We start from the raw sequence: 25,510 nt of genomic DNA on the forward strand, positions 1-25,510 counted from the left end.
CGAGTAGCTGGGACTACAGGCGCCCGCCACCTCGCCCGGCTAGTTTTTTGTATTTTTTAGTAGAGACAGGGTTTCACCGGGTTAGCCAGGATGGTCTCGATCTCCTGACCTCGTGATCCGCCCGTCTCGGCCTCCCAAAGTGCTGGGATTACAGGCTTGAGCCACTGCGCCCGACCGGGTTGAAACTTTTAAATTCTTATAACAATTTCCCTTATTTTTTTTGCTGAGCTAGTTCCCTGGTTTTCTGTCACTTACCTGAAATAAGAAAGTGAGCCTCCTGGCAGTTAGAGCCCCCTCCTTGGGAAAAATATGCTGGTGTGGTGAAGAGAGGGCTTTCATAATGGCCCCCAACGACACAGCCACCATCACCTCCATTACTGTTACTACTGCTATGAGTGGCAAGGATGATATTAACATAATTTTTCACTTGCGATTGAAGCCAAGGGAAGTTAGGCATTAGCCGGGCATGGTAGTTCACCCTGTAATCCTAGCAGTTTAGGAGGCCAAGGCAGGTGGATCACTTGCGGTCAGGAGTTTGAGACCAGCCTGGCCAACATGATGAAACCTCATCTCTAGTAAAATATAGAAATTAGCTGGGCATGGTGTCTGTAATCCCAGCTACTCAGGAGGCTGAGGCAGGAGAATCGGTTGAATCTGTGGTAGGCAAAGGTTGCAGTGAGCCGAGATTGCACACTGCACTCCAGCCTGGGTGACAGAACAAGGCTCTGTCTCAAAAAAAAAAAAAAAAAAAAAAAGGTTTTTCTTAATATCACTCTAATTTATAAGTAATTAACACTTGTATAACATTTTGCAATGTCTGATGCATTTTCACCTTTCACCTCTTTTGGTCTTCACCAACCGTGTTTCCATTTTACAGATGAGGAGACTGAGGTTCAGAAGTGGCTTGCCCAAGGTTTCACCATGACCGACAGAGCTGGGCCTAAAAGCCAAGCATTTGGATGCCTCCCTGCTCTCAATGTCTCAGATGAACTGCATCTGCCCCAGGGTTGTCTGGAGAAACGAACAGGTGGTTGTGCTTCTATCTTAATAAGCATGAAATGCCTCTTCTACCACCGCTCACCGCAGGATTTCATGTGTCTTTGTGTTTACAGGTAAGCCAGTCAAGAGGGCAATGGGGATTTATTCGAGGGTATGTATGTGGATGTACCCCTGGAAAAACATGTCATTATACTTATGCGTTTATGTCATTAGGGAGAAATGTCATAATGTCATTATCACTCATAATGTCATTATGGTCATAAGGTCATTATCACTCATCCCTTCCTAGAATCTTCCAAACCTCTGGTGATTTCACAAGCGAAGGGCGGGAACTCTGTTCCTCTTGGTGGCTACAGTCATTGGATCTCTAACCCCTGGAGTCTATGTCAAAGGAGACCCGCCCTCAGCCAGGTTCTGAGCAGCAAGACCGAATGGCACAGGGGACAGCTTTTGCCATGGGGCACGGAGGGTCTGATGAGGGCTCCAGGGGCCTTTGTGGAACTCCAGAGGCCTCAGGTCACAGAGGAAATGCCGTTCTGAACTCTAGCCTTGGGCCACACAGAAGATGTCACATGATCTCTGCAACTTTCTTTCCATCATAGGGACAGTGACAACAACTAACACAGAGCACCTACCACATGCCAGGCACTGGTCTCCAGGCTTCCTGTGGATTATCTCCTTTAATCCTCTTAACAACTCCGTGATGTAGCTGCTATTATTATGCTTTTTTTTTTTAAGATGGAGTCTCGCTCTGTCCCCCAGGCTGGAGTGCAGTGGCGCAATCTTGGCTTACTGCACCCTCCGCCTCCCAGGTTCAAACGATTCTTGTGCCTCAGGCTCCCAAGTAGCTGGGACTACAGGTGCACACCACCACACCTGGTGAGTTTTTTATATTTTTAGTAGAGATGGGGTTTCACCATGTTGGCCAGGCTGCTCTCAAACTCCTGACCTCAAGTCATCCACTCGCCTTGGTCTCCCAAAGTGCTAGGATTACAGGCGTGAGCCATGGCGCCCAGCCAATTATTTGCATTTTACATATGATAAAAGTGCTGCATGGAGAGACCTAGTAATGTGCCCAAGGTGTCACAGTCATGAAGTGGGAGAGCTGACATTTGAACCCAGGCAGGCATCAGCCTATGCCATCCCGTCTCTCCCAGGCAGCCACACACCCTGGGATGACAGGTGAGAGGCCCTGGCCAGACAGGGGTGACATCACTTCCCTTCCCTCCCAGGCCTGGGGGCTCCTGGCTCCCACTTACTTTGCAGATTTCCCCAGCCCGTGACGTAGCAGGGGTACTTGTTGGGTAGAATGGTGCCAGCAGGAGGGAGGCAGGCCAGCTGGATCTTGTCGGTGAGGGAGACGGGGTTAGCCAGTTTGAGCAGGGCAATATCGTTCCTAGGTCAGTGCAGAGGCAGAGCATGAGGACAGGGTTGACTTTTCCTGCCCTGTGGGGCTTTGGAGGGCTCTGAGACCTTGTCATCGTTCCCTGTACATTGCCCCAGGTTGCTCTGAGTGGCAGGGCCCCAGGGCATGTTTAAAAATGCAGACGGGCGGCCTGGCACGGTGGCTGACACCTGTAATCCCAGCACTTTGGGAGACTGAGGCAAGCAGATCACGGGGTCAGCAGATCGAGACCATCCTGGCTAACACAGTGAAACCCCGTCTCTACTGAAAATACAAAAAATTAGCTGGGCATGGTGGTGGCGGGCACCTGTAGTCCCAGCTACTCAGGAGGCTGAGGCAGGAGAATGGCATGAACCCAGGAGGCAGAGCTTGCAATGAGCCGAGATCGCGCCACTGCGCTTCAGTCTCTGCGACAGAGCGAGACTCTGACTCACACACACACACACACACACACACACACACGCACACACACAAAGAAAGAAAATGCAGAGGGCCTTGTTGAAAGGGGCAAGGCAGGAGAGGTTGTGGCCTACTCCGGGGACAGTCACAGGGTTGACAGCACTGTCCCTGTGTCCCCAGGACTTGGCATGAAGTAGATACATGCTGAGTGGACAGGGGCCCTGCAGGCTTAACTGGCAGCAAACCCAGGTCACTCTGGCAGTCTTTGCTTCTCCCTCCCCAGGTCACATCCCCACCCCAGACAGCTTTGGAGCTGGTTCCACCTCTAAGAGGCCAGAGTTCCTTTCTCTTCCCTATAGAAAAAGCAGAGTGAGTGTGGTGGGGTTGAGACCCTTGCCTCTGTGAGACCCCCATCTGTTCCCTGACAACCTCACCCTCAAGTGCACCCAGACAGAAACGAACCCTTTGGAGACCTGGTCGGAGTTCCAGTCCTGGTGCACCACAGTCTTAGAGACACTGACGGCCAGCGAGCCGGACTCTGCAGTGTAGAGGTTGTGCTGTCCCAGCACCACGCGGTAGGTCCTGGAGGAGCTGGGAGAAAGGGGGCGTAGGGAGAGGGTCACCTCCAGAGGCCTGACCTTGGACAGTGTTGGGATAGACCCTAGTAACTGGCTGCTGCATGAGCCACTAGTTGGGGCTTGGGCTTGGGGATCTTTCCTCCCTTGGGACAATCAGTTAGTTATAATAGAGCCTAAAGTATATAACATAAGAACTATGATCATATAATAATTGTTACTATACTAACTATAAACTACAATATAAAATAAATGTTGTAATAACACAGACTCTATAGTATTATGGAGGGAATGAGATGAACACAGAGAAAACAGGAGTCATTTGGCCTCAAGGAAATTTTCAACCTTTCATTTTCAGATGGGGAAACTGAGGCCCAGACAGGTGTAACTGGCCCAGAGTCCCACCGTTAGTGAGAAACCAGAACTAGAAGCCAGGACTCCTGACTGTAGGCATCTATTAGTTTCCCCATCATTTCACAGAGCTTATTATAAATTAGGTGGGAGAAGGGATCACTCCTTGTAGGGAGTCACACTGACCCAGCAGAAACTCCGGTGAGTTCCAGCTGTGATGAGCAGAGGTCACAGACAAAGAAGAGGGTAAGTGAGTAACACTGCAGAACCTTGTGGGCCTTTATAATTTGTCTGCAACTCAGAATTAGCTTTCATTGAGCACTTAATAAAGTGCCAGGCACTTTAGCAAATCAATTACTGAATCCACACTAAATTCTGTTACTCCATTTTCTGCAGGTGATGGTATTGAAACTTTGAGAAGTCAGTTAAGTTGTTCAAGGGAACCCAATTCTAGATCCAGAGGTCACATGTCGTTTCCCCAAGAGGGCAGAGAAAAGGCCTTCCCCTCCTTTTTATCCTCCCTCAGTGCCTGCCTGGCACGGGACACTCCATTCATGCCATGAAATGACCCATGGGTGGACCAACACACTGAACCATTGATTGACTACAGCTTGTGTCTCAGCCAGGCTAGTGGTTATTTGCAAGATTCCTTTATGTAGCATAGTGCAGGCCATTTGAGCCCCCAGCTCAGAAATGAGCACCGGCTGGTGAGCAGGCCAAGTGCCCAGGGAATGGCAGTTACCTGATGCAGTGGGCGGCCGTCAGGACCCAGTTGTTGGCTATCAGGGACCCTCCACAGGTGTGGTACCACTGGCCATTGGAGCTATACTGCAGGGAGACCTGGGGAGAAGCACAGGAGCTCTGTGGCTGTGGCTGGGTTTGAAAGAGCACGGTCTCCCTGCACTCCAGTTTCCCAAGAACAGGGCTGGGACAAGGGTAAGGGGGAGTGAGGCACTCACCTCAGGTGCACAACTTAAGGAGACACCCAAAACCTCAGACGTCAAGATAAAAAAACATGTTAATGCAATCTATAGTAAAAAAAACTCAGGCCAGGCACGGTGGCTCATGACTATAATCCCAACACTTTGGGAGGCCAAGGCAGGAGGTTGCGTTGAGCCCAGGAGTTTGAGACCAGCCTGGGCAACGTGGTGAAACCCCATCTGATAAGGTTTGGCTGTGTCCCCACCCAAATCTCATCCTGAATTGTAGCTCCCATAATCCCCATAGGTCGGGGGAGGGGCCTGGTGAGAGGTAATTGAATCATGAGTGTGGTTACCCCCATGCTGTCCTCATGCTGTTTTCGTGATAGTGAGTGAGTTCTCACAAGATCTGATGGTTTTATGTATGTATGTATGTATGTATGTATGTATGTATTTATTTATTTGAGACGGAGTCTCGCTCTGTCGCCCAGGCTGGAGTGCAGTGGTGCGATCTCAGCTCACTGCAAGCTCCACCTCCTGGGTTCACGCCATTCTCCTCCCTCAGCCTCCTGAGTAGCTGGGACTACAGGTGCCCAACACCGCACCCGGTTAATTTTTTGTATTTTTAGTAGAGATGGGGTTTCACCGTGTTCTCCATCTCCTGACCTTGTGATCTGCCCACCTCGGCCTCCCAAAGTGCTGGGATTACAGGCATGAGCCACCGTGCCCGGCCATGATCTGATGGTTTTATAATGGGCCTTTCCCCCTTTTGCTCAGCACTGCTCCCTGCTACCACCATGTGAAGAAGGATGTGTTTCCTTCCCCTTCTGCCATGATTGTAAGTTTCCTGAGGCCTCCCCAACCATGCTGAGCTGTGAGTCAGTTAAATCTCTTTCCTTTATAAATTACTCAGTCTCAGGTATGTCTTTATTAGCAGTGTGAGAACGGATTAATACACTGTCTCTACAGAAAAATACCCCAAAATTAGCCACTGGGTGTGGTGGTGCATGCCTGTAGTCCCAGCTACTCAGGAGGCTGAGATGGGAGGATTGCTTGATCCTGGGAAGTCTAGGTTGCAGTGAGCTGCCATTGCACTGTGCTCAGCCTGGGTGACAGAGTGAGGCCATCTCCACAGGGGACGTCCTGTCAGCTCTACCTTGAGAATTTGTGGAATGGTTGCTACCCCTTGGTCACTACCTCAACTGCATGTCCCAATCATCCTCTCTTCTTGATGATCACTCTAGTCTCTAGTCTCTTCTCCCCGCTCCCGCCCACATTTTCTCCCCCTTTATGGTTTGCAAAAGTTAAAACTATCTGATGACCTACTAGGCCCTCTGTGGCTTCTCTGACCCTGTAGGCTCCCACTCTCCTCTCCTCCAGCCACACTGACTTCCATGCAGTTCCGCAAATACACCAAACCCACTTCTGCCTCAGGGCCTTTGCACTGGCTCTTCCTCCTGCCTGGAATCTTCTCGCAAATATCGGTGTAGCTCTTTCCTTCACTTCCTGTAGGTCTCTGCTCAAGATTACCTTCTCCGTGAGGTCTTCTATGACCATGCTGTTCCAAGCAGTGTGCACATACACAGACATGCACGCTCATGTACATGTGCACACACAGACAGCCTTGTCTCTTTCCCCTGGCTCTGCTTTACTCTTCATAGTATCTTTCGTTTTCTGGTGTGTTATTAGTTTACCCTTTCAGTTGTTTATTGTCTCTTCTACTTTAATTTATTTTATTTTATTTTTTGAGATGGAGTCTCCCTCTGTTGCCCAGGCTGGAGCGCACTGGCACAATCTCGGCTCACTGCAACCTCTGCCTCCCAGATTCAAGCGATTCTCCTGCCTCAGCCTCCCCACTAGCTGGGATTATGGGTGCCTGCCACCATGCCCCGCTGGTTTTTGTACTTTTAATAGAGTCGCGGTTTCACCATGTTGGCCAGGCTGATCTCCAACTCCTGACTTCAGGTGATCCACCTGCCTCAGCCTCCCAAAGTGTTGGGATTACATGCGTGAACCACTGTGCCCAGCCACATCCTTGTTTTTAATTAGCCACTGGGCATTTCTCATTTTTGTGACATTAAGGGGCGTTAGATGAACTGGCTTTAAAAAAGATGTTTAAAATTGGACCAAGGGAAAAAAGATACTTAAAAGTATCTACTCCCCCACCCCAATTTAAAAATGTGCAGAAACCATCCTACAGATGTGAAATTTAGTCCATGTGGTAGGTATTGTTTATGGCCAGCAAAGTGTAGCTAAAAGAACATGCACTGAACCAAATTTGAATCCTCATTCCCCCCCAGGCTAACTCAGTGCCTTTGGGCAATTCTGTAACCTTTCCAAGTCCCAGTTGCCTTCTCTGGAAACGCGGAACATAAGCCACTGTGCAGGGCTCTCAGGGTGATTAATACTGTAATTACAATAGCTGGCTGGTGCCGTGGCTCACACCTGTAATTCCAGTACTTTGGGAGGCCGAGGCAGGTGGATCACCTTAGGTCAGGAGTTTGAGACCAGCCTGGCCAACATGGTGAAACCCTATCTCTACTAAAATACAAAAAAAATCAGCTGATGTGGTGGCACACATCTCTAATCCCAGGTACTCAGGAGGCTGAGGCAGGAGAATCGCTTGAACTTGAAAAGTGGAGGTTGCAGTTAGCCGAGATTGCGCCACTGCACTCCAGCCTGGGTGACAGAGTAAGACACTGCCTCTCCCCCACACCCCCCAAAAAAAGAAAATTGCATTAAAATATTATTCCTGTTGGCCGGGCGTGGTGGTTCACGCCTATAATCCCAGCACTTTGGGAGACCAAGGCAGGTAGATCACCTGAGGTCAGGAGTTTGAGACCAGCCTGACCAACATGGAGAAACCCTGTCTGTACTAAAAATACAAAATTAGCTGGGCATGGTGGCGCATGCCCGTAATACCAGCTTCTCTAGAGACTGAGGTAGGAGAATCGCTTGAACCTGGGAGGCAGACGTTGCGGTGAGCCGAGATTGTGCCATTGCACTCCAGCCTGGGCAACAAAAGCGAAACTCTGTCTAAGAAAAAAAAAAAAAAAATATATATATATATATATATATATATACACACACACACACACACACACACATACATATATATACACATATATATATATATGCCTCAGCCTCCCAAGTAGCTGGGATTACAGGTGCCTGCAATCATGCCTGGCTAATTTTTGTAATTTTAGTAGAGACAGAGTTTCACCATGTTGGCCAGGCTGGTCTTGAACTGCTGACCTCAAGTGATCCACCCACTTCGGCCTCCCAAAGTGCTGGGATTACAGGTGTGAGCCACCGTGCCTGGCCTATCATTGACAGTCTCTTAATCAAGGAGCAGATGAATGACGCTGGCCTCTGTAGACACAGTGACTGCTGCATGGGTCACTCTGAATGCTCAAGGCTAGTGGGCTGCTAATTGCTCCTCCTACTTAAGTTAGAAACTCATCCTGATTCAGCTGGGTTTGCTCCTAAAGCAGTTTATATCAATTATGTTTGCAATAATGAAATTTGATTAAATATGTAACCAAATATTCTGAAATATGAGTTCAGAAAGAGAGTTGTGAAACAAAGTTAAATGCTTGGAAGAGACTGAATCACCATGATTCCTAAAAAAATTGCTCTTGAATTAGTGTCTGTGAGAAAATGGAAAGATTGTGGGGAAAAGTCATAAAAGTCGGGATGGGCACATAACTCAGATTGCTTTGTGAACGTCTCAAAGTTACTGCTCTGCTTTAAAGAAATGGACTTGCAGATGAGATATTATGGGGCGTGGTTTATATGAAAAAGACAGTTAAGAACTCAAAAAATTGTTTACATAGTCTAAAAATGTTTACAGCATATATGATTTAAAATAATTTCTTTATGACCAACTTTTCAATTACTCAGTCCCAATTACATCAGATAAATGAGATTTTACTATATTTGTTTGCGTCAATGTAAACTTTATACAATTCTTTTGAAATTCCCACAATTAACACATCTTAGTAATTTGTGCCTGTGCCCAACTGGGCAGTTTACTCTTAATATCACTATTATATCAACTTAAGAAACATTTTCCTTGGTAACATTGATTTGCCTGTAAAGATTAATCTGCATAAATAGCACTGATTGGTTCCTTAAAGCAAGGAATATTTGCATAGGTAGTCTTGAATGGTTCATAGGATAATGGTACATTTGAAAGCAAGCCTCTGATTGGTTAACAGAGTAAGACTATACTTGTAAATTTGTGTATAGGCAGTGGGGAGGGGACAGCTCCTTACTGCAGTTGGAGGAGGCACCTCTCCCTCCACTCCCAAGGTTGGCCAAGGCCACAGAAATGTATCTTTTTTTTTTTTTTTTGAGATGGAGTCTCTGTTTGTTATTCAGGCTGGAGTGCAGGGGTGCAATCTCATCTCACTATAACTTCTGCCTCTCGGGTTCAAGTGTTTCTCCTGCCTCAGCCTCCCAAGTTGCTGGGATTACAGGCATGCGCCACTGCGCTTGGCTAATTTTGTATTATTAGTAGGGACAGGGTTTCACCACGTCGCCCGGGCTGGTCTCAAACTCCTGACTTCAGGTGATCTGCCCACCATGGCCTCCCAAAGTGCTGGGATAACAGGCATGAGCCACTGCGCCCAGCCGGAAATGTATCTTACTGGTGAAGTTGCCTGTGCTGCTCTCTGAGTCCCATCAATGCTCACTTTGCCAGCACAGTAAACCCCATGGTGAAAGGGCAAAGGGGGGATGTAAAGGGAGTGGGGCAGGGACAGGGGTAAGTACAGTGTGGTCAACTCACCTGCCAGGGCCAGCTGTTGGGCCTCGCTTCTTCACCACCATACATCCTAGACATACCAGGTGGGTAACTGGGGACCCCACAACTGAGGGCTATGAAAAGAGAAAGGGACTTGAGTCCAAGAAGCAGCGACCCACACAATGTAAACTACACTTGCTGCATTCTGAACCCCCAAATAGAAAACCCTTGTTCTAGAAGGATCCCAAGAAGTCATAGAATCCTGCTCTTTGCTCCAGTTCTTTGAAACTCCATTCCAGTTTTCTTATGATTATAGGTCTGAATGCAGTAGGGGTTGGGTGGGGGCCAGAGGGGAGGACAGGAAGATCCCATTCCAGCCACACCAGGGGATGGGAAAGCAGTGGCTCTGGGTGACAGGGTTTACCTCCAGCCACCAAAGTGGACAGCAGCAGGGTCCTAATCATGGTGTGTCCGTGGGAGTTCTGTCAGCGTGGCCCTGAATAAGGCCCCGGTTTTATGAGCGAACTTATCAGTGAGAGATACACTGGGAGCACACAAGATGGGGATTTTCTCAAAGCCCAGTGGAAAAAAGAGCTTGTGTCCAAATATTTTTTTTTTCCATTTCGTCCCAGCTGTCACCCTAGAACTACTTTGAAAAGAGGCCAAGGGTAGATATTGGAATATGGGTTCCATCTGTTTTAAAGAGATTATGTTGTGTGTTAGGGAAGGAAGAAAAATACTAATTGTTGGTCTTTGGAGTTGTGTTTTCTTTCTTTTTTTTCTTCCCTGGGTAAGACTGAGGAGAGAAGTTGTGTTTTCTTTCTTTTTTTTTTTTTCTTTCTGAGACAGAGTCTTGCCCTGTCACCCAGGCTGGAATGCAGTGGCGCTATCTTGGCTCACTGCAACCTCTGTCTCCTGGGTTACAAGTGATTCCCCTGCCTCAGTCTCCATAGCAGCTGGGATTACAGGTGTGTGCCACCATTCCTGGATAATTTTTGTATTTTTAGTACTGATGGGGGTCTCATCATGTGGGCCAGGCTGGTCTTGAACTCCTGTCTTCAAGTGATCTGCTTGCCTCGGCCTCCCAAAGTGCTGGGATTCCAGGCTGAGCCACCGCGCCAGGAGTTGTGCGTTTTCAATGTAAAGATGAAGGCGGCATGCTGAACCCACAGCGTTCTAAGGCGGTATTTCTCAGTGGGGCTGGTTCAGCCACCAGGAGACGTTTGACAACATCTGGGGACATTGTTGGGTGTCATGGCTGGGGTTGATGTTATTGGCATCCAGCGGTCAGACAGCAGAGATGCTGCTAAACATCCGAGAATGCACTGGGCAATAGGACTTGCCCTGCCCCAAATGTCAATGTTGCTGAGGCTGAGAAAGCCTGTTCTAGGCCACGCCAGGGCTTGCAGTGTGACCTTGGCTGGGTCATGTAAGTCTCTAGACCCATCTGTGAAACAGGGAGAGAAACCTGTGCCCAGCGTGTTTCACAACATTATGGTAAGGATTTGTGTAATGTGGGGAAGGTGCACACATAGCGGAAGGCAAGGCCGACATGCACAATTAGGATCTGGCTGCTCTAATGATGGGGGAAGCAGAACGCTGGCAGAGGAGGGCTTCATCGGGTGGATCAAAATGCACTTTATGGCCAGGTACAGTGGTTCACTCCTATAATCCCAGAACTTTTGGAGGCTGAGGCTGGCGGATCACCTGAGGTCAGGAGTTTGAGACCAGCCCAGTCGACACTGCAAAACCCTGTCTCTACTAAAAATAGAAAAATTAGCCAGACGTGGTGACACGCACCTGTAATCCCAGCTACTCAGGAACCTGAGGCAGGAGAATCACTTGAACCCAGGAGTCAGAAGTTGCAGTGAACCAAGATTGCACCATTGAACTGTCGCCTGGGTGACAAGAGCAAGACTCCATCTCAAAAAAAAAAAAAAAAGAAAGAAAAAAGACCAGGTGCACTGGCTCACGCCTGTAATTAGCCAGGCGTGATGGTACCTGCCTATAGTCCCAGCTACTCGGCAGGCTGAGGCAGGATAATCGCTTGAACCTGGGAGGCAGAGGTTGCAGTGAGCTGAGATCAGGCCACTGCACTCTAGCCTGGGCAACAGAGTGAGTTTCAGTCTTAAAAAAAAAAAAAAAAAAAAAGGACCAGCCTGGAAAACATAGTGAGACCCCCCACCCAGTCCCCGTCACTACAAAATTTTCTTTAAAAAGTTAGCCAGGCATGGTGGCACACATATGTGGCTTCAGCTACTCTGGAGGCTGAGGCAGGAGGGTCGCTCAAGCCTGGGTGGTCAAGGCTGCAGTGAACTGCAATCAAGCCACCACAGCCTGGGTGACATATGCATTTTATGTCCTTTTCCAGGAGAAAAACAGTTTGGACCTCTCCAATACCCTCATCTTCCAAATTGTGTCAAAGCAGAAGCTTCTTCCAAAGGGGAACAAAAAAAGGCAGGGTGACACTCACCCAGCACCACATAGACATTAGATGCACTCACATTCTTTATTGAATCTAAGCCTTAGGAAACCCTGCAAGAGGCTCTCTTATTTCACAGGAGGAAGCTGAGCTTCAGAGAGGTGAAGTGACTTGCCCAAGATCCTACAGCTTCTAAGCGGCAGAATGGGAATTGGAACTAGGTTGGTCTGATTCCAAAGCCCATTACTTGCCACCACTGGAGACAGCATCCTGCCTCACCTCCTAGGACTTCAACTTGTGTTGGGGGGAAGTGTGGAGTGAGCACGGTTTCCTGGTGGACTCTCTTGTTCTTCCTTAGACCTTCACTCTCCTCGCCTTTTGGGACAGCACAAAGCCAGGCAGGCCCGCTGCTGATGAGGAAGCTCCGCTCTGTGATCACAAACTCTAGCTTTTGCCCCAGTCAAAAAAGCAGTGGGGAAACTGGACTTCAACCCCTAAGACTTGAGTTGAAGTCTTTGATCCACCAATTTTGAGTGCGGTGGTCAGGACAAGTCACTTATCTTCTGGGCCTTAGTTTCCTAGATAACCACCCAGGCCTGGATTGCAGGATTATTGTATGGGGAAGAAAATGGGTGGGAAAGAATTCTGTAATATCCCTAGGATCGTGCAAAGGTGAGGAAGATTGGGGGCATGGGAAGACCCCATGGGAAGGATATCAGAAGATGTGGGTTCCAGTCCCGACTCCATCCCATACTCTGTGTAACAGTTTGGACTTACTTATGGTCTGCATCAGTCACTAAAGCAACCAACTATTTCCTATTTCTTTTTCTTTCTTTTTTTTTTTTTTTTGAGGAGTTTCGCTCTTGTTGCCCAGGCTGGAGTGAGGAGTGAAGTGGCATGATCTCGGCTCACCACAACCTCTGCCTCCCGGGTTCAAGTGATTCTCCTGCCTCAGCCTCCTGAGTAGCTGAGATTACAGGCGTGCACCACCACATCCAGCTAATTTTTGTATTTTTAGTAGAGATGGGGTTTCTCCATGTTGGTCAGGCTGGTCTTGAACTCCCGACCTCAGGTGATTTGCCTGCCTCAGCCTCCCAAAGTGCTGGGATTACAGGCGTGAGCCACCGCGCCCAGCACCAACCAATTATTTCTTAAGTCTCATATTTTATTTGGCATTCTGCTCTGTGTCTTTGTTTAATATAAAAATAAGGTTTGTCCTATATGAGGCCACTGAACAAACACCAGCTGTGAATTTGCTGTGTGACCTTGGGCCAATCTCACAGGCTTTCTGGTCTGGGGTTGCCTATCTACAAACAAGGAGAAGAACAGATGCTCGGTCCGTTCCACCACATTGCTGTCAGGATTTGAAAGTGACACAAAACTTACACAGTTGTGCTTAAGCCAACAAAATGGCAAAATCCAGGAGCAAAGCTGGCTTCAGGCAGAGCAGGTTTCAGGGCCCTGGTGATGGCCCTTGGACTTGGCTTTTCTTCATCTTTTGCTTCTGCCTTCTGCTTTGAGGTCTCATCTCAGCCTCCGTTAAGAGGCCTGTAGCTGCTCCGGGTTCTCCCTTCCTTGAGGACAAGATCACCGCAGCATCTCTGGTCCAGAGTTCCTCACCTGCAGCAGTGTCGACATTTTGGGCGGGATGATGCTTTGTTTTGAGGGCTGTATCTATGTCCCGTGCATTGTGGGAGTTTGACAGCATCTCTGGCCCCAGTCCGCTAGATGCCAGTCCCTACCCCTCCCCACACAGTTGCCGCAACTAAAAATGTCTACATATATTGCCAGATGTACTCTGGGGAGCTAAATCACCCCGTCTCTCCCTTCCCCTCTCATTTTGCTTTGTAGCCTCACATTCCCTCATCCTCACACCTGTGCAGTGAATGAGTGACAGCCCTCTGGTAGCTCCCCGCTCAAGTCGTGCAACTTCTCTGATTGGACCTGCCTCAGGTCACATGCCCATCCCTGAGCCAATCGCTGCAGTGGGGAAGGGGATGCAATGTATTGATTGGCCAGGCCTGGAACACGGGCTCCAGCCTTGGTCCTGGGCCATGAGGTTTCACCCAGAACCTCTGGATCCGGTGGGGCAGCGCCTGCACAGAAATCCAGGCTTCTCTGCTGGGAGGGGAGGAAAGGGAGGCCGAGGATGCAGAGTGCAGGAAGCCGCTACAGCCCACTTCCCTCCCTGGAACTTAGTGCTTCACTTATATGTTGTTTGACAATTATGTCATGTGTCAGGTTCTAAAGTGGGCTGGGTCCTTGAGGTCTCAGTCGGGCAGGGAGACGCAGATGCAAAATTCTTTTTTTTTTTTTGAGACAGGGTCTCACTCTGTCGCCCAGGCTAGAGTGCGATGACGAGATCTTGGCTCACTGCAGTCTCTACCTCCTGGGCTCAAGCGATCCTCCCACCTCAGCCTCCTGAGTAGCTGCGACTACAGGTGCATACCACCTTGCCCATTTACTTCTTGTATTTTTAGTAGAGACTGGGTTATGCCATGTTACTCAAGCTTGTCTTGAATTCCTGGACTCGAGCGATCTGCCTGCCTTGGCCTCCCAAAGTGCTAAGTGCTGGGATTACAGGGTTGAGCCACTGCGCCCAGCCTATTTCTGGTTTTTAGGGCCCTGGATGTTAGGATGGATTGCTAATAAATCTCTCATCAAGATGTGATTTGCATAGTTGTCATTTTATTATAATATTAATTTCTTTCCGGGACCTTTCCAAATCTGAAACCGTCCCGGAGACTTCTTTTGGTTAGTTATTTGCAATCACCTGTAGGACACACAAGAAAATCGTCAGGTTCACCTAACTGCAGAGCTGTGCGTGGCAGTTTCCTGTCTCTGTCCTCCTGGGTTAAGCTCCTCATGTGAGTCACAGGCAGCCCACACTGCACTAGCTCCTGCCTGAGGAGTTCTGATGACGTTTTGAAAACAAAGATGCAATCACAGCTTTTCATTGACCTGTTAGGGTCTTCCTGTAAAGGGTTTCTTACCAGGAGTCCTGTGTGGGCTTCAGGGTAGGGGGCCTTTGAACCCCTAAAACTTATATTCCAAATGTGTGGATGGCATATTTTTAGATTTCGTTTGTTTCTCAAATCAAAACTGCTATTTGCAAGGCAGTTATGCAAAGTGGTTGGTGCTATAACTGCTTCCAGAGGCTGTTGATCAGTGTCTGTTAAACGTTTTTTGGGTTTTTTTTCAGACAATCTCACTGTGTTGCCCAGGCTGGAGTGCAGTGGGGCGATCTGGGCTCACTGCAACCTCCGCCATGCAGGTTCAAGTGATTCTCATACGTCAGCCTCCCAGGTAGCTGAGATTTTAGTCATGCACTACCATGCCTGGCTAATTTTTTGCATTTTTAGTAGAGACGAGGTTTCACCATGTTGGCCAAGCTGGTCTCGAACTGCTGACCTCAAGTGATCTACCCGCCTCAGCTTCCCAAAGTGCTTGGATTACAGGCGTGAACCACCACACCCGGCCTGTTAAACATTTTGATATGCCAACTTCATGATCCAGTGCTGTAAACTGCAGGAGATCCAGCTGCTACAGCACAAATACTCAGACCAGTGTGCAAGAATTATGTTCAAGGATGTTCACTGCACAATGTAAGAGTGAAAAATAGGAAATATGAAAGCTTCATTCATTATACTCAAACTATGGAATAGTATTTAGCTGTTCGAAAGAATGACATGTACATACTGACATATAAAATGTGATAAGGTGTTAAGTGAAAAACAGCTGCAGAACAGTATGAAGACTCAGATCCCAGTTTTTGCTTAGAAGACAGTGTCTATCTATGTAAATATATAGCTATATATGCACATAAAGTTGAGACCACACACCAAGCTGTTAACAATGACAACTTGTCCAGGAGCAGTGGCTCATGCCTGTCATCCCAGCACTTTTGGAGGCCAAGGTGGGCGGATCACCTGAGGTCAGGAGTTTGAGACCAGCCTGGCCAACATGGTGAAACCCTGTCTCTACTAAAAAATACCAAAAAAAAAACTAGCCGGGCGAGGTGGCGGGCGCCTGTAGTCCCAGCTACTCGGGAGGCTGAGGCAGGAGAATGGCGTAAACCCGGGAGGCGGAGCTTGCAGTGAGCCAAGATCCGGCCACTGCACTCCAGCCTGGGCGACAGAGCAAGACTCTGTCTCAAAAAAAAAAAAAAAAAAAAAATACAAAAATTAGTTGGGCGTGGTGGTGTGTGCCTGTAGTCCCAGCTACTCAGGAGGCTGAGGCAGGAGAATCACTTGAACCCAGGAGGCAGAGGTTGCAGTGAGCCGAGATCAAGTCACTGCACATCAGCCTGGTGACAGAGCGAGACTCTGTCTCAAAAAACATAAACAAAAACAATGATTACCTCTGGAGAGTGGAACTGGAGATGTAAAATGAGGGGGGACTTCTACTTTTCTACTTGATACACTCTTATATTCTTTTAATATTTTTACACAGTATGTATTACCTTCTGGTAAAAGAATAAAAGCTAAGGATCGCTGAAGTTTCACGTGTGACTGTCATTCAATGGACATTTGTTGAAAGGATGAAAGTGCCAGGCCACTTGTCTCCTCTGCTTCTCTGCTCTTTTGCTTGTACTTCCTGACCTTGGCTTGTCACCTGTCTGGGTTTATCCAGGCAGGTGCTCTCAGGCACCCCCAGGGCTCTAGTGGTACGTGACTCCAGGCTGCACATGGTGTGTTCCTGGGTTGGGGCCACTGCAAGTTTTCACGAGTCCCTCCGCAGCTGCCAGGGGCAGCCCCCACCCAAGGACAGCTGGTTGCTTGGCTCTCCCCGTTCTGAAACCCGTTACCGGGCACCTGGCCTGCCCCGACTGCTCTCCCATGAACACAGGGCCTCTGCCCAGCTGCCTCGCGAGACGTGATGCCCTGTGGATCCCTGCTGCCATCTGGCCATGCTTCGAGATCTGGCCTGCTCTGTTGTGCTTGTGTCTGTGGCTGGGAACAGCTGACGCTGGGACAAAAAAATTGGGACAATTGCCCCTGCCCCTGCTTCAGGTCCCCCAGGTTGCTGCCAGGACCAGCTGCATGGTGACTCCCACAGCAGCTGGGGCTGGAAAAGGGTCTTAGGATTTGGCTGGGAAAGGCCCCTAAGCAGCCTTTCATCCAGTCAGTCTCAGGCCAGGCTCCTTTGATGTGTGGGTGGCGCCTCCAAAGGTGGACTCAGATGGGTTTTTCCCAATTTATATATAAAAAAGCACCAATTAATGATTAATGGCTACTGGCTTTTTGATTTTCCATTTTTCTCCAACAAACGTTTTTGGAATCTCTGCCTGTGACCACTTGTTGGCAAAAAGATGCCAGCAGACAGACAAATGAATAAGGAGTTGGCAAGAATCAGTGGGAACACTTGGAAGCAGCTACCTGCTTATTTTGACAGTTTAGTTTCCTCCTGTGACCACGTGCTCATGGCTGCAGCTTCATATTTGCTTTTATAAGTGTCAGTTTAATGAACACTTCTCTGCAAATTAAAATTAGTGAACTCAGATGCCAGCTTTCCCCTTCTTTGGGGCTCTGCCACAAATACCATAACTCCCATTTGCTGTAGCGCCTAAATAGTGGAGGAGTCCTGGTCTAGTTCAAGTCCCATTTTACAGAAGAGCAAACTGAGGTGGTCTTTCATCGGCACAGGGTGTCCAACTCTTCCCTCCCAGCATTCAGTAACAGGCATGGTGGCTCCTCTGCCCCTTCCGGGGCACCCGTTTCTTTTTCGTGTGTTTTTTCTGTTTTTGAGATGGAGTCTTGCTCTGTTACCCGGGCTGGAGTGCAGTGGCGCGAACTCGGGTTACTGCAACCTCCACCTCCCAGGTTCAAGTGATTCCCCTGCCTCAGCCTCCTGAGTAGCTGGGATTACAAACACGTATCACCACACCCAGCTTAGTTTTGTATTTTTAGTAGAGACGGGGATTCCCCATGTTGGCCAGGCTGGTATCGAACTCCTGACCTCTGGTGATCCGCCCATCTGGGCCTCCCAAAGTGCTGGGATTACAGGTGTGAGCCACCAGCCACCCCTTTCTTGTGACAGGGTTTCCTGTTCTGGCTGCTTTCACCTACTGCTGCGTGTATCCACGGCTGCTCCTTAATATTGATGCCAGTTATTATTATCATTATTTTCGGAGACATGGTCTTGCTATGTCAACCAGGCTGAAATGCATTGGTGTGACCTTGGCTCAATGTAGCATTGGCCTCCGGGCCCAAGTGATCCTTCCACCTGAACCTCCCAAGTAGCTGAGACTACAGGCACGCCTAAGTAATGAAAAAATTACCATGGTAAGTAATTACCATGCCTAAGTAATTAAAAAAATTTTTTTGTAAAGACAGAGTCTCATTATGTTTCCCAGGCTGGTCTTGAACTCCTGGGCTCAAGCAATCCTCCCTCCTTGGCCTCCCAAAGTGCTGCAATTACAGGCATGAGCCATGGCACCTGGCCTATTATTTTTAATACATAATGTTAATGCTTACTGTTAGAAACAAATGTGTGTTCATTGTTAAAAACAAATTGAGTTATTGTGGAAGCTGAAAGGAGACAGCTCTGAGTTTCCATTGATAAGACAGGGGGATCAACTCGGTTTTATTTGCCTGGGATGGTCCCAGAGTAAAACAGGAAGTCCTGCATCCTGGAAAACCTCTCAGTCCTGCACAAACCGGGATGGTTGGTCACCCTGCAGAATAGCTGGAAGACCCCTGAGGGGGACTAATTTCCAATAATTAATGCTATGGGGGTCTCAAAGAATCAGGTTTTGGGCTTTGCAGATAAATATACCCGTTTACAGCAATGGATGGTGGAGTCTGGGCCACACACAGATACACAAAAATAAAATCACCATTTCTATGGAACTCACTCTCTTTTTTTGTTTTTAAGTTGGAGTTTCACTCTTCTTGTCCAGGTTGGAGTGCAATGGTGCAATCTCGGCTCACTGCAACCTCCATCTCCCAGGTTCAAGGGAGTCTCCTGCCTCAGCCTCCTGAGTAGCTAGTTTTACAGGGGGGCCCTCCACGCCTGGCTAACTTTTTTGTATTTCTTTTAATAGAGGTGGGGTTCTGCTGTGTTGGTCAGCTGGTCTTGAACTTCTGACCTCGCGATCTGCCCGCCCCGGCCTCCCAAAATGCTGAGATTACAGGCATGAGCTGAGGGCTGGTCCGGTTCTTACCGAATTGATCCAGTCGATGTAATTGGAGACCCGTGTGAAGACGGAGGGCTTGTGGTAGAAGTTGCAGCGGAACCTGAACCCAAAGCTGACGATGCCATGCACCTCCCACCGGCCGTCAGACGCCTGGCAGTTCAGCGGCCCGCCGGAGTCTCCCTGAGGAAGGCCAGAGTTATAAAAGGGTAAGGGGAGAGGAAGGGGCTGCCCATTGGAACCATTGTTCTCAATGCATTTCTATTGTTCTGCTGCAGGTCACTGTCCTCTGAAGCCAGCCCTTGTGGTCATAGCCCAAGATGGTACCATAATTCCAACAAGAGCCAACACTTATTCTTCCTGTGTGGCCAGAGCTGAGCTAAGCATGTTCTATGCCTTATCTCATTAATCCCCACAAAATCCTACGAGGTAAATATTCACAGTGTCCCCAGACCACTGAAGAGGAGAAACTGGAGTGTTGAGAGGTTGGGACTTGCCCAAGGTTGCACAGGCAGTTTGTAAAGGAGCTGAGGCCACATCCCAGAGTTCAGGCTCTTCCCCACTGGCTCTGTCTTCCCGCGGGTGGGGTGGTCTGTGTGGGCAGAGTGTGTAGGGCACAGTGTGATCTGTAGGGCGTGTGGATCTCCTTCCTATTCCATCCCAACTTCACTGCTAAGTCCAACACACAGCAATTCCTGGTGGTTAAGACACTGTCTCCGGGAAGGCTTCCGTGGCAGCTACCTGGAGGGGACACGCTGGGCCACTGATGAGAGTAATTCAACAGAAAACCCAGAAGTCATCCTAGAAAGGCCCTAAGTCAGGGAATACCTTCCTTTGGTTCCCTTCCAGCATAGAGGAAAGGATACGGAATGACAATCATGAGAGACCTTGATGAGACCCAGGGAAGGACTTCCCAGCAGTGAGAGGGGTGGACACGACAAGGAGAATCTCAAAACAAGAACAAACAAGATCCAAGATCAAGTTTGTTTGTTTTTTTTTTTTTTTGAGTTTCACTCTGTCACCCAGACTGGATTGCAGTGATGTGACCTCAGTTCACTGCAACCTCCTTCTCCCGGGTTCACACCATTCTCCTGCCTCAGCCTCCTGAGTAGCTGTGACTACAGGTGCCCGCCACCACGCCCGGCTAATTTTTGTATTTTTAGTAGAGACAAAGTTTCATCATGTTGGCCAGGCTGGTCTCGAACTGCTGACCTCAAGTGGTCTGCCTGCCTTGGCCTCCCAAAGTGACAGGGTAGAGGCAAGAGCCACAGTGCCTGGCCAGAGATCGGGTTCTGATATATCTGGAACATATTTCTGGGTACTTCTGCCAGGAGGTGGGAGGATAGACCTATGGAGGGGTGGACCTCTATAGCCTTATCTCCAGTCACATTTTGTCATTGAGCGGAGCCCCTGATTTTGATACTCACGTAGCAGCTGGAGATCTTGCCATCACCCCCAGCACAGATCATACTGGTTTTCACGGTGCTGCCCCACCAGAAAAACCTGGAGCAGGTGGCATAGTCCACAACCAGCAACCGGCCCTGCTGCAGGACTTTAGAAGCAGGCCCGCTGGCTGAATGAGATCAGAAAGAAAGCATTAGGGATGCAAGGACTCCTGAGAAAAAGGAAGTGGTTGACCCTTACTGGGTTCCCCTGTTACTGTCTTCCATCCATTGCAATATGCGAACAGCTATGTTTGTCTACACTGTGTCCTCACGGTTGATTGGTTCAGCAGTGAACACGTGACTCAAGCTAAGCCAATGAGCTCCCTCCCCTGGGATCCTGAGATGGGGTCTAAGAGATTCCGGTTTCAGAGGACGTAAATCTGGGAAGCTTTTGGCAGTGACTGACGTTTTGTTTCATGTGGAGAATGAATTAGACTCACAAAGAAAAGAAATTCCAAGAGAGGGTTTCCTGAGTTTCTTACAGGCTTCCAGCCCCTGATTCCAGCCTGTTCCTGATGCCTGGCTATATCTCAGCCCTTAGGTTGAAACTTTTAAATCCTTAGAACAATCCCTTTTTTTGCTGAGCTAGCTCCCTGGTTTGCTGTCACTTATCTGAAATAAGAAAGTGAGCCTCCTGGCAGTTAGAGCCCCCTCCTTGGGAAAAATATGCTGGTGTGGTGAAGGGAGGGCTGTCATAATGGCCCCCAATGACACAGCCACCATCACCTGCATTACTGTTACTATGAGTGGCAAGGATGAGCTTAACATAATTCTTCACTATGGATTGAAGCCTAGGGAAGTTAAGGGTCGGCCAGGCGCAGTGGCTCACCCTCTAATCCCAGCACTTAGGGAGGTCAAGGTGGGTGGATCCCTTGAGGTCCAGAGTTTGAGACCAGCCTGGCCAACATGGTGAAATCCTGTATCCACTAAAATACAAAAATTAGCCGGGCGTGGTGGCACACACCTATAATTCCAGCTACTTGGAAGGCTGAGGCAGGAGAATCGCTTGAGCTTGGGAGGCAGAGGTTGCAGTGAGCTGAGATTGCACCACTGCACTCCAGCCAGGTCAACAGAGCAAGACTCTGTCTCAAAAAAAAAAAAAAAAAAAAAGGAAGTTAATGGTCTGGCTTAAGACCACTAATAAGTAATTAACACTTGTATAACATTTTGCAATGTAGGATGCATTTTCACCTTTCGCCTCTTTGGTCTTCACCAACAGTGTTTCCATTTTACAGATAAGGAAACTGAGGTTCGCAAGTGACTTGCCCAAGGTTTCACCATGACCGACAGAGCTGGGCCTAAAAGCCAAGCATTTGGATGCCTCCCCGCTCCCACTGTCTCAGATGAACTGCATCTGCCCCAGGGTTGTCTGGGGAAACACACAGGTGGTTGTGCTTCTATCTTAACAAGCATGAAATGCCTCTTCCACCACCGCTCACCGCAGGATTTCATGTGTCCTTGTGTTTACAGATAAGCCAGTCGAGAGGGCAATGGGGATTTATTGGAGGGTACATATGTGGATGTGCCCTGGAAAAACATGTCATTATACTTATGGGTTTATGTCATTAGGGAGAAATGTCATAATGTCATTATCACTCATAATGTCATTATGGTCATAAGGTCATTATCACTCATCCCTTCCTAGAATCTTCCAAACCTCTGGTGATTTCACAAGGGAAGGGCGGGAACTCTGTTCCTCTTGGTGGCTACAGTCATTGGATCTCTAACCCCTGGAGTCTATGTCAAAGGAGACCCGCCCTCAGCCAGGTTCTGAGCAGCAAGACCGAATGGCACAGGGGACAGCTTTTGCCATGGGGCACGGAGGGTCCAATGAGGACTCCAGGGGCCTCAGGTCACAGAGGAAAATACTGTTCTGAACTCTGTGGGCCACACAGAAGATGTCACATGGTCTCTGTAACTTTCTTTCCATCATAGGGACAGTGACAACAACTAACACAGAGCACCTACCACATGCCAGGCTTCCTATAATCTCCTTTAATCCTCTTGAGAACTCTGTGATGTAGCTGCTATTATTATGCCCTTTTTTTTTTTTTTTTTGAGACACAGTCTCACTCTGTCCCCCAGGCTGGAGTGCAGTAGCGAAATCTTGGCTCACTGCAACCTCCACCTCCCGGGTTCAAGCGATTCTCTTGCCTCGGCTTCCTGAGTAGCTGGGACTGCAGGAGCACACCACCACACCCTGCTATTTTTTTTTTTTTGAGACGGAGTCTCGCTCTGTCGCCCTGTTTTGGAGTGCAGTGGTGCGATCTCCACTCACTGCAAGCTCCGCCTCCCAGGTTTACGCTATTCTCCTGCCTCAGACTCCCAAGTAACTGGGAGTACAGGAGCCCGCCACCACGCCTGGCTAATTTTTTGTATTTTTGGTAGAGACGGGGTTTCACAGTGTTAGCCAGGATGGTCTCGATCTCCTGACGTCGTGATTCGCCCGTCTCGGCCTCCCAAAGTGCTGGGATTACAGGCGTGAGCCACCGCGCTGGGCCGCCCTGCTATTTTAAAAATATTTTTAGTAGAGAGGGGGTTTCACCATTTGGGTCAGGCTGGTCTCCTGACCTCAAGTGATCCGCCCGCCAGGCCTCCCAAAGTGCTGGGATTACAGGCATGAGCCACGGCGCCCAGCCAATTATTTGCATTTTACATATGATAAAAGTGCTGCATGGAGAGACCTAGTAATGTGCCCAAGGTGTCACAGTCATGAAGTGGGAGAGCTGACATTTGAACCCAGGCAGGCATCAGCCTATGCCATCCCGTCTCTCCCAGGCAGCCACACACCCTGGGATGACAGGTGAGAGGCTCTGGCCAGACAGGGGTGACATCACCTCCCTTCCCTCCCAGGCCTGGGGGCTCCTGGCTCCCACTTACTATGCAGATATCCCCAGCCCGTGACGTAGCAGGGGGACTTGTTGGTTAGAATGGTGCCGGCAGGAGGGAGGCAGGCCAGCTGGATCTTGTCGGTGAGGGAGACGGGGTTAGCCAGTTTGACCAGGGCAATGTCGTACCTGGGTCAGTGCAGAGGCAGAGCATGAGGACAGGGTTGACTTTTCCTGCCCTGTGGGGCTTTGGAGGGCTCTGAGACCTTGTCATCGTTCCCTGTACGTTACCCCAGCTTGCTCTGAGTGGCAGGGTCCCAGGGCATGTTTGAAAATGCAGAGGGCCTTGTTGAAAGGAGCAAGGCAGGAGAGATTGTGTCCTACTCCAGGGACAGTCACAGGATCGACAGCACTGTCCCTGTGTCCCCAGGACTTGGCATGAAGTAGATACACGCTCAGCGGACAGGGTCCCTGCAGGCTTGACTGGCAGCAAACCTGGTCACTCTGGCAGTCTTTGCTTTTCCCTCCCCAGGTCACATCCCCACCCCAGACATCTTTGGAGCTGGTTCCACATCTAAGAGGCCAGAGTTCCTTCCCGTTCCCTAAAGAAGAAGCAGAGGGCATGTGGTGGAGTTGAGACCCTTGCCTCTGTGAGACCCCCATCTGTTCCCTGACAACCTCACCCCCAAGTGCACCCAGACAGTAACGAACCCATTGGAGACATCGCTGGAGTTCCATTTCTCATGCACCACAGTCTTAGAGACACTGACGGCCAGCGAGCCAGACTCCGCAATGTAGAGGTTGTGCCGTCCCAGCCCCACGCGGTAGGTCCTGGAGTCGCTGGGAGAAAGGGGGCCCAGGGAGAGGGTCACCTCCAGAGGCCTGGCTTTGGATAATGTTGGGATAGACCCAAGTAACTGGCAGCTGCATGAGCCACTAGGTGGGGCTTGGGCTTGGGGATCTTTCCTCCCCTGGGACAATCAGTTAGTTATAATAGAGCCTAAAGTATATAACGTAAGAACTATGATCATATAATAATTGTTACTATACTAACTTTAAACTATACTATAAAATCAATGTTGTAATAACACAGACTCTGTAGGATTATGGAGGGAATGAGATGAACACAGAGAAAACAGGAGTCATTTGCTCTCAAGGACATTTTTCCCACCTTTCATTTTCAGATGGGGAAACTGAGGCGCAGAGAGGCGTAACTTGGCCCGGAGTCCCACCGTTAGTGAGAAACCAGAACCAGAAGCCAGGACTCCTGACTGTAAGTCTCTATTAGTTTCCCCATCACCTCATAGAGGTTATTATAAATTAGATGGGAGAAGGGATCACTCCTGGTAGGGAGTCACAACGACCCAGCAGAAGCTCTGGTGAGTTCCAGCTATGATGAGCAGAAGTCACGGACAACGAAGAGGATAAGTGAACAATGTTGCAGAACCTCGTGGGCCTTTATAATTAGTCTACAATTCAGAATTAGCTTTCACTGGGCACTTACTAAGTGTCAGGTCCTTTAGTAAATCAACTCATTGAATTCACACTAAATTCTGTTACTCCATTGTTTTCTGCAGGTGATGGTATTGAAGCTTTGAGAAGTCAAGTTGTTCAAGGGAACCCAATTACAGATCCAGAGGCCACATATAGTTTCCCCAAGAGGGCAGAGATTAGGCCTTCCCCTTCTCCTCATCCTCCCTCAGTACCGGGCACAGGACACCCCATCTATGCCATGTACTGACATTGATGGGCCAACACACTGAACCATTGATTGACTACAGCTTGTGTCTCAGCCAGGCTAGTGGTTATTTGCAAGATTCCTTTATGTAGCGTGGTTCAGGCCATTTGAGCCCCCAGCTCAGAAATGAGCACTGGCTGGTGAGCAGGCCAAGTGCCCAGGGAATGGCAGTTACCTGATGCAGTGGGCAGCCGTCAGGACCCAGCTGTTGTTTATCAGGGTCCCTCCGCAGGTGTGGTACCAATTGCCATCGGAGGTGTATTGCAGGGAGACCTGGGGAGAAACACAGGAGCTCTGTGGCTGTGGCTGAAAAAGCAGGGCCTCCCTGCACTCCAGTTTCCCAAGAACAGGGCTGAGACTAGGGTAAGGGGGAGTGAGGCACTCACCTCAGGTGCACAACTTAAGGGGGCACGCAAAACCTCAGACATCACGATAAAAAACATGTTAATGCAATCTATATTAAAACCAATCAGACCAGGCATAGTGGTTCATGCCTGTAATCCCAACACTTTGGGAGGCCAAGGAAGGAGGATCACTTGAGCCCAG

General features: G+C 49.0%; 2 protein-coding genes and 1 long non-coding RNA gene across 7 annotated transcripts in view; 1 reads left to right on the top strand and 2 right to left on the bottom strand.

Annotated features, from left to right (window-relative positions):
• LOC112425118 (chymotrypsin-like elastase family member 2B) overlaps nucleotides 1-9,957 on the bottom strand; it is a 26,340-nt gene extending 16,383 nt beyond the window's left edge. For both annotated transcript variants that reach the window (XM_071100242.1, XM_071100247.1), the window contains exons 1-5: nucleotides 9,821-9,957; nucleotides 9,442-9,530; nucleotides 4,472-4,569; nucleotides 3,266-3,394; nucleotides 2,259-2,395 (exon numbers count right to left, since the gene is read on the bottom strand). In XM_071100242.1, the coding sequence (XP_070956343.1) occupies nucleotides 2,259-2,395; nucleotides 3,266-3,394; nucleotides 4,472-4,569; nucleotides 9,442-9,530; nucleotides 9,821-9,860 (493 nt within the window). In that variant the 5' untranslated portion in view covers nucleotides 9,861-9,957. The remainder of the gene's footprint in view (nucleotides 1-2,258; nucleotides 2,396-3,265; nucleotides 3,395-4,471; nucleotides 4,570-9,441; nucleotides 9,531-9,820) is intronic.
• LOC139364305 (uncharacterized) overlaps nucleotides 1-25,146 on the top strand; it is a 27,121-nt gene extending 1,975 nt beyond the window's left edge. Inside the window, exons 3-4 of one of the 2 annotated variants that reach the window (XR_011625917.1) lie at nucleotides 878-24,050; nucleotides 24,411-25,146. This is a non-coding gene — a long non-coding RNA (uncharacterized lncRNA). Of the gene's footprint in view, nucleotides 1-877 lie in introns of both variants that reach the window. The other variant, XR_011625918.1, reaches the window with a different exon arrangement.
• Nucleotides 14,497-25,510, bottom strand: part of LOC105473249 (chymotrypsin-like elastase family member 2A) — an 18,927-nt gene continuing 7,913 nt past the window's right edge. The window contains exons 3-8 of one of the 3 annotated variants that reach the window (XM_071100258.1): nucleotides 25,140-25,237; nucleotides 23,938-24,066; nucleotides 23,279-23,415; nucleotides 20,381-20,526; nucleotides 18,984-19,136; nucleotides 14,497-14,591 (exon numbers count right to left, since the gene is read on the bottom strand). In XM_071100258.1, the coding sequence (XP_070956359.1) occupies nucleotides 14,574-14,591; nucleotides 18,984-19,136; nucleotides 20,381-20,526; nucleotides 23,279-23,415; nucleotides 23,938-24,066; nucleotides 25,140-25,237 (681 nt within the window). In that variant the 3' untranslated portion in view covers nucleotides 14,497-14,573. Of the gene's footprint in view, nucleotides 14,592-17,946; nucleotides 18,079-18,913; nucleotides 19,137-20,380; nucleotides 20,527-23,278; nucleotides 23,416-23,937; nucleotides 24,067-25,139; nucleotides 25,238-25,510 lie in introns of those variants that run through there. The other 2 variants (XM_071100268.1, XM_071100251.1) reach the window with 2 other exon arrangements.

This window comes from Macaca nemestrina, chromosome 1 (genome assembly GCF_043159975.1).
Source record: "Macaca nemestrina isolate mMacNem1 chromosome 1, mMacNem.hap1, whole genome shotgun sequence".
In the NCBI taxonomy this organism is placed as follows: Eukaryota; Metazoa; Chordata; class Mammalia; order Primates; family Cercopithecidae; genus Macaca; species Macaca nemestrina.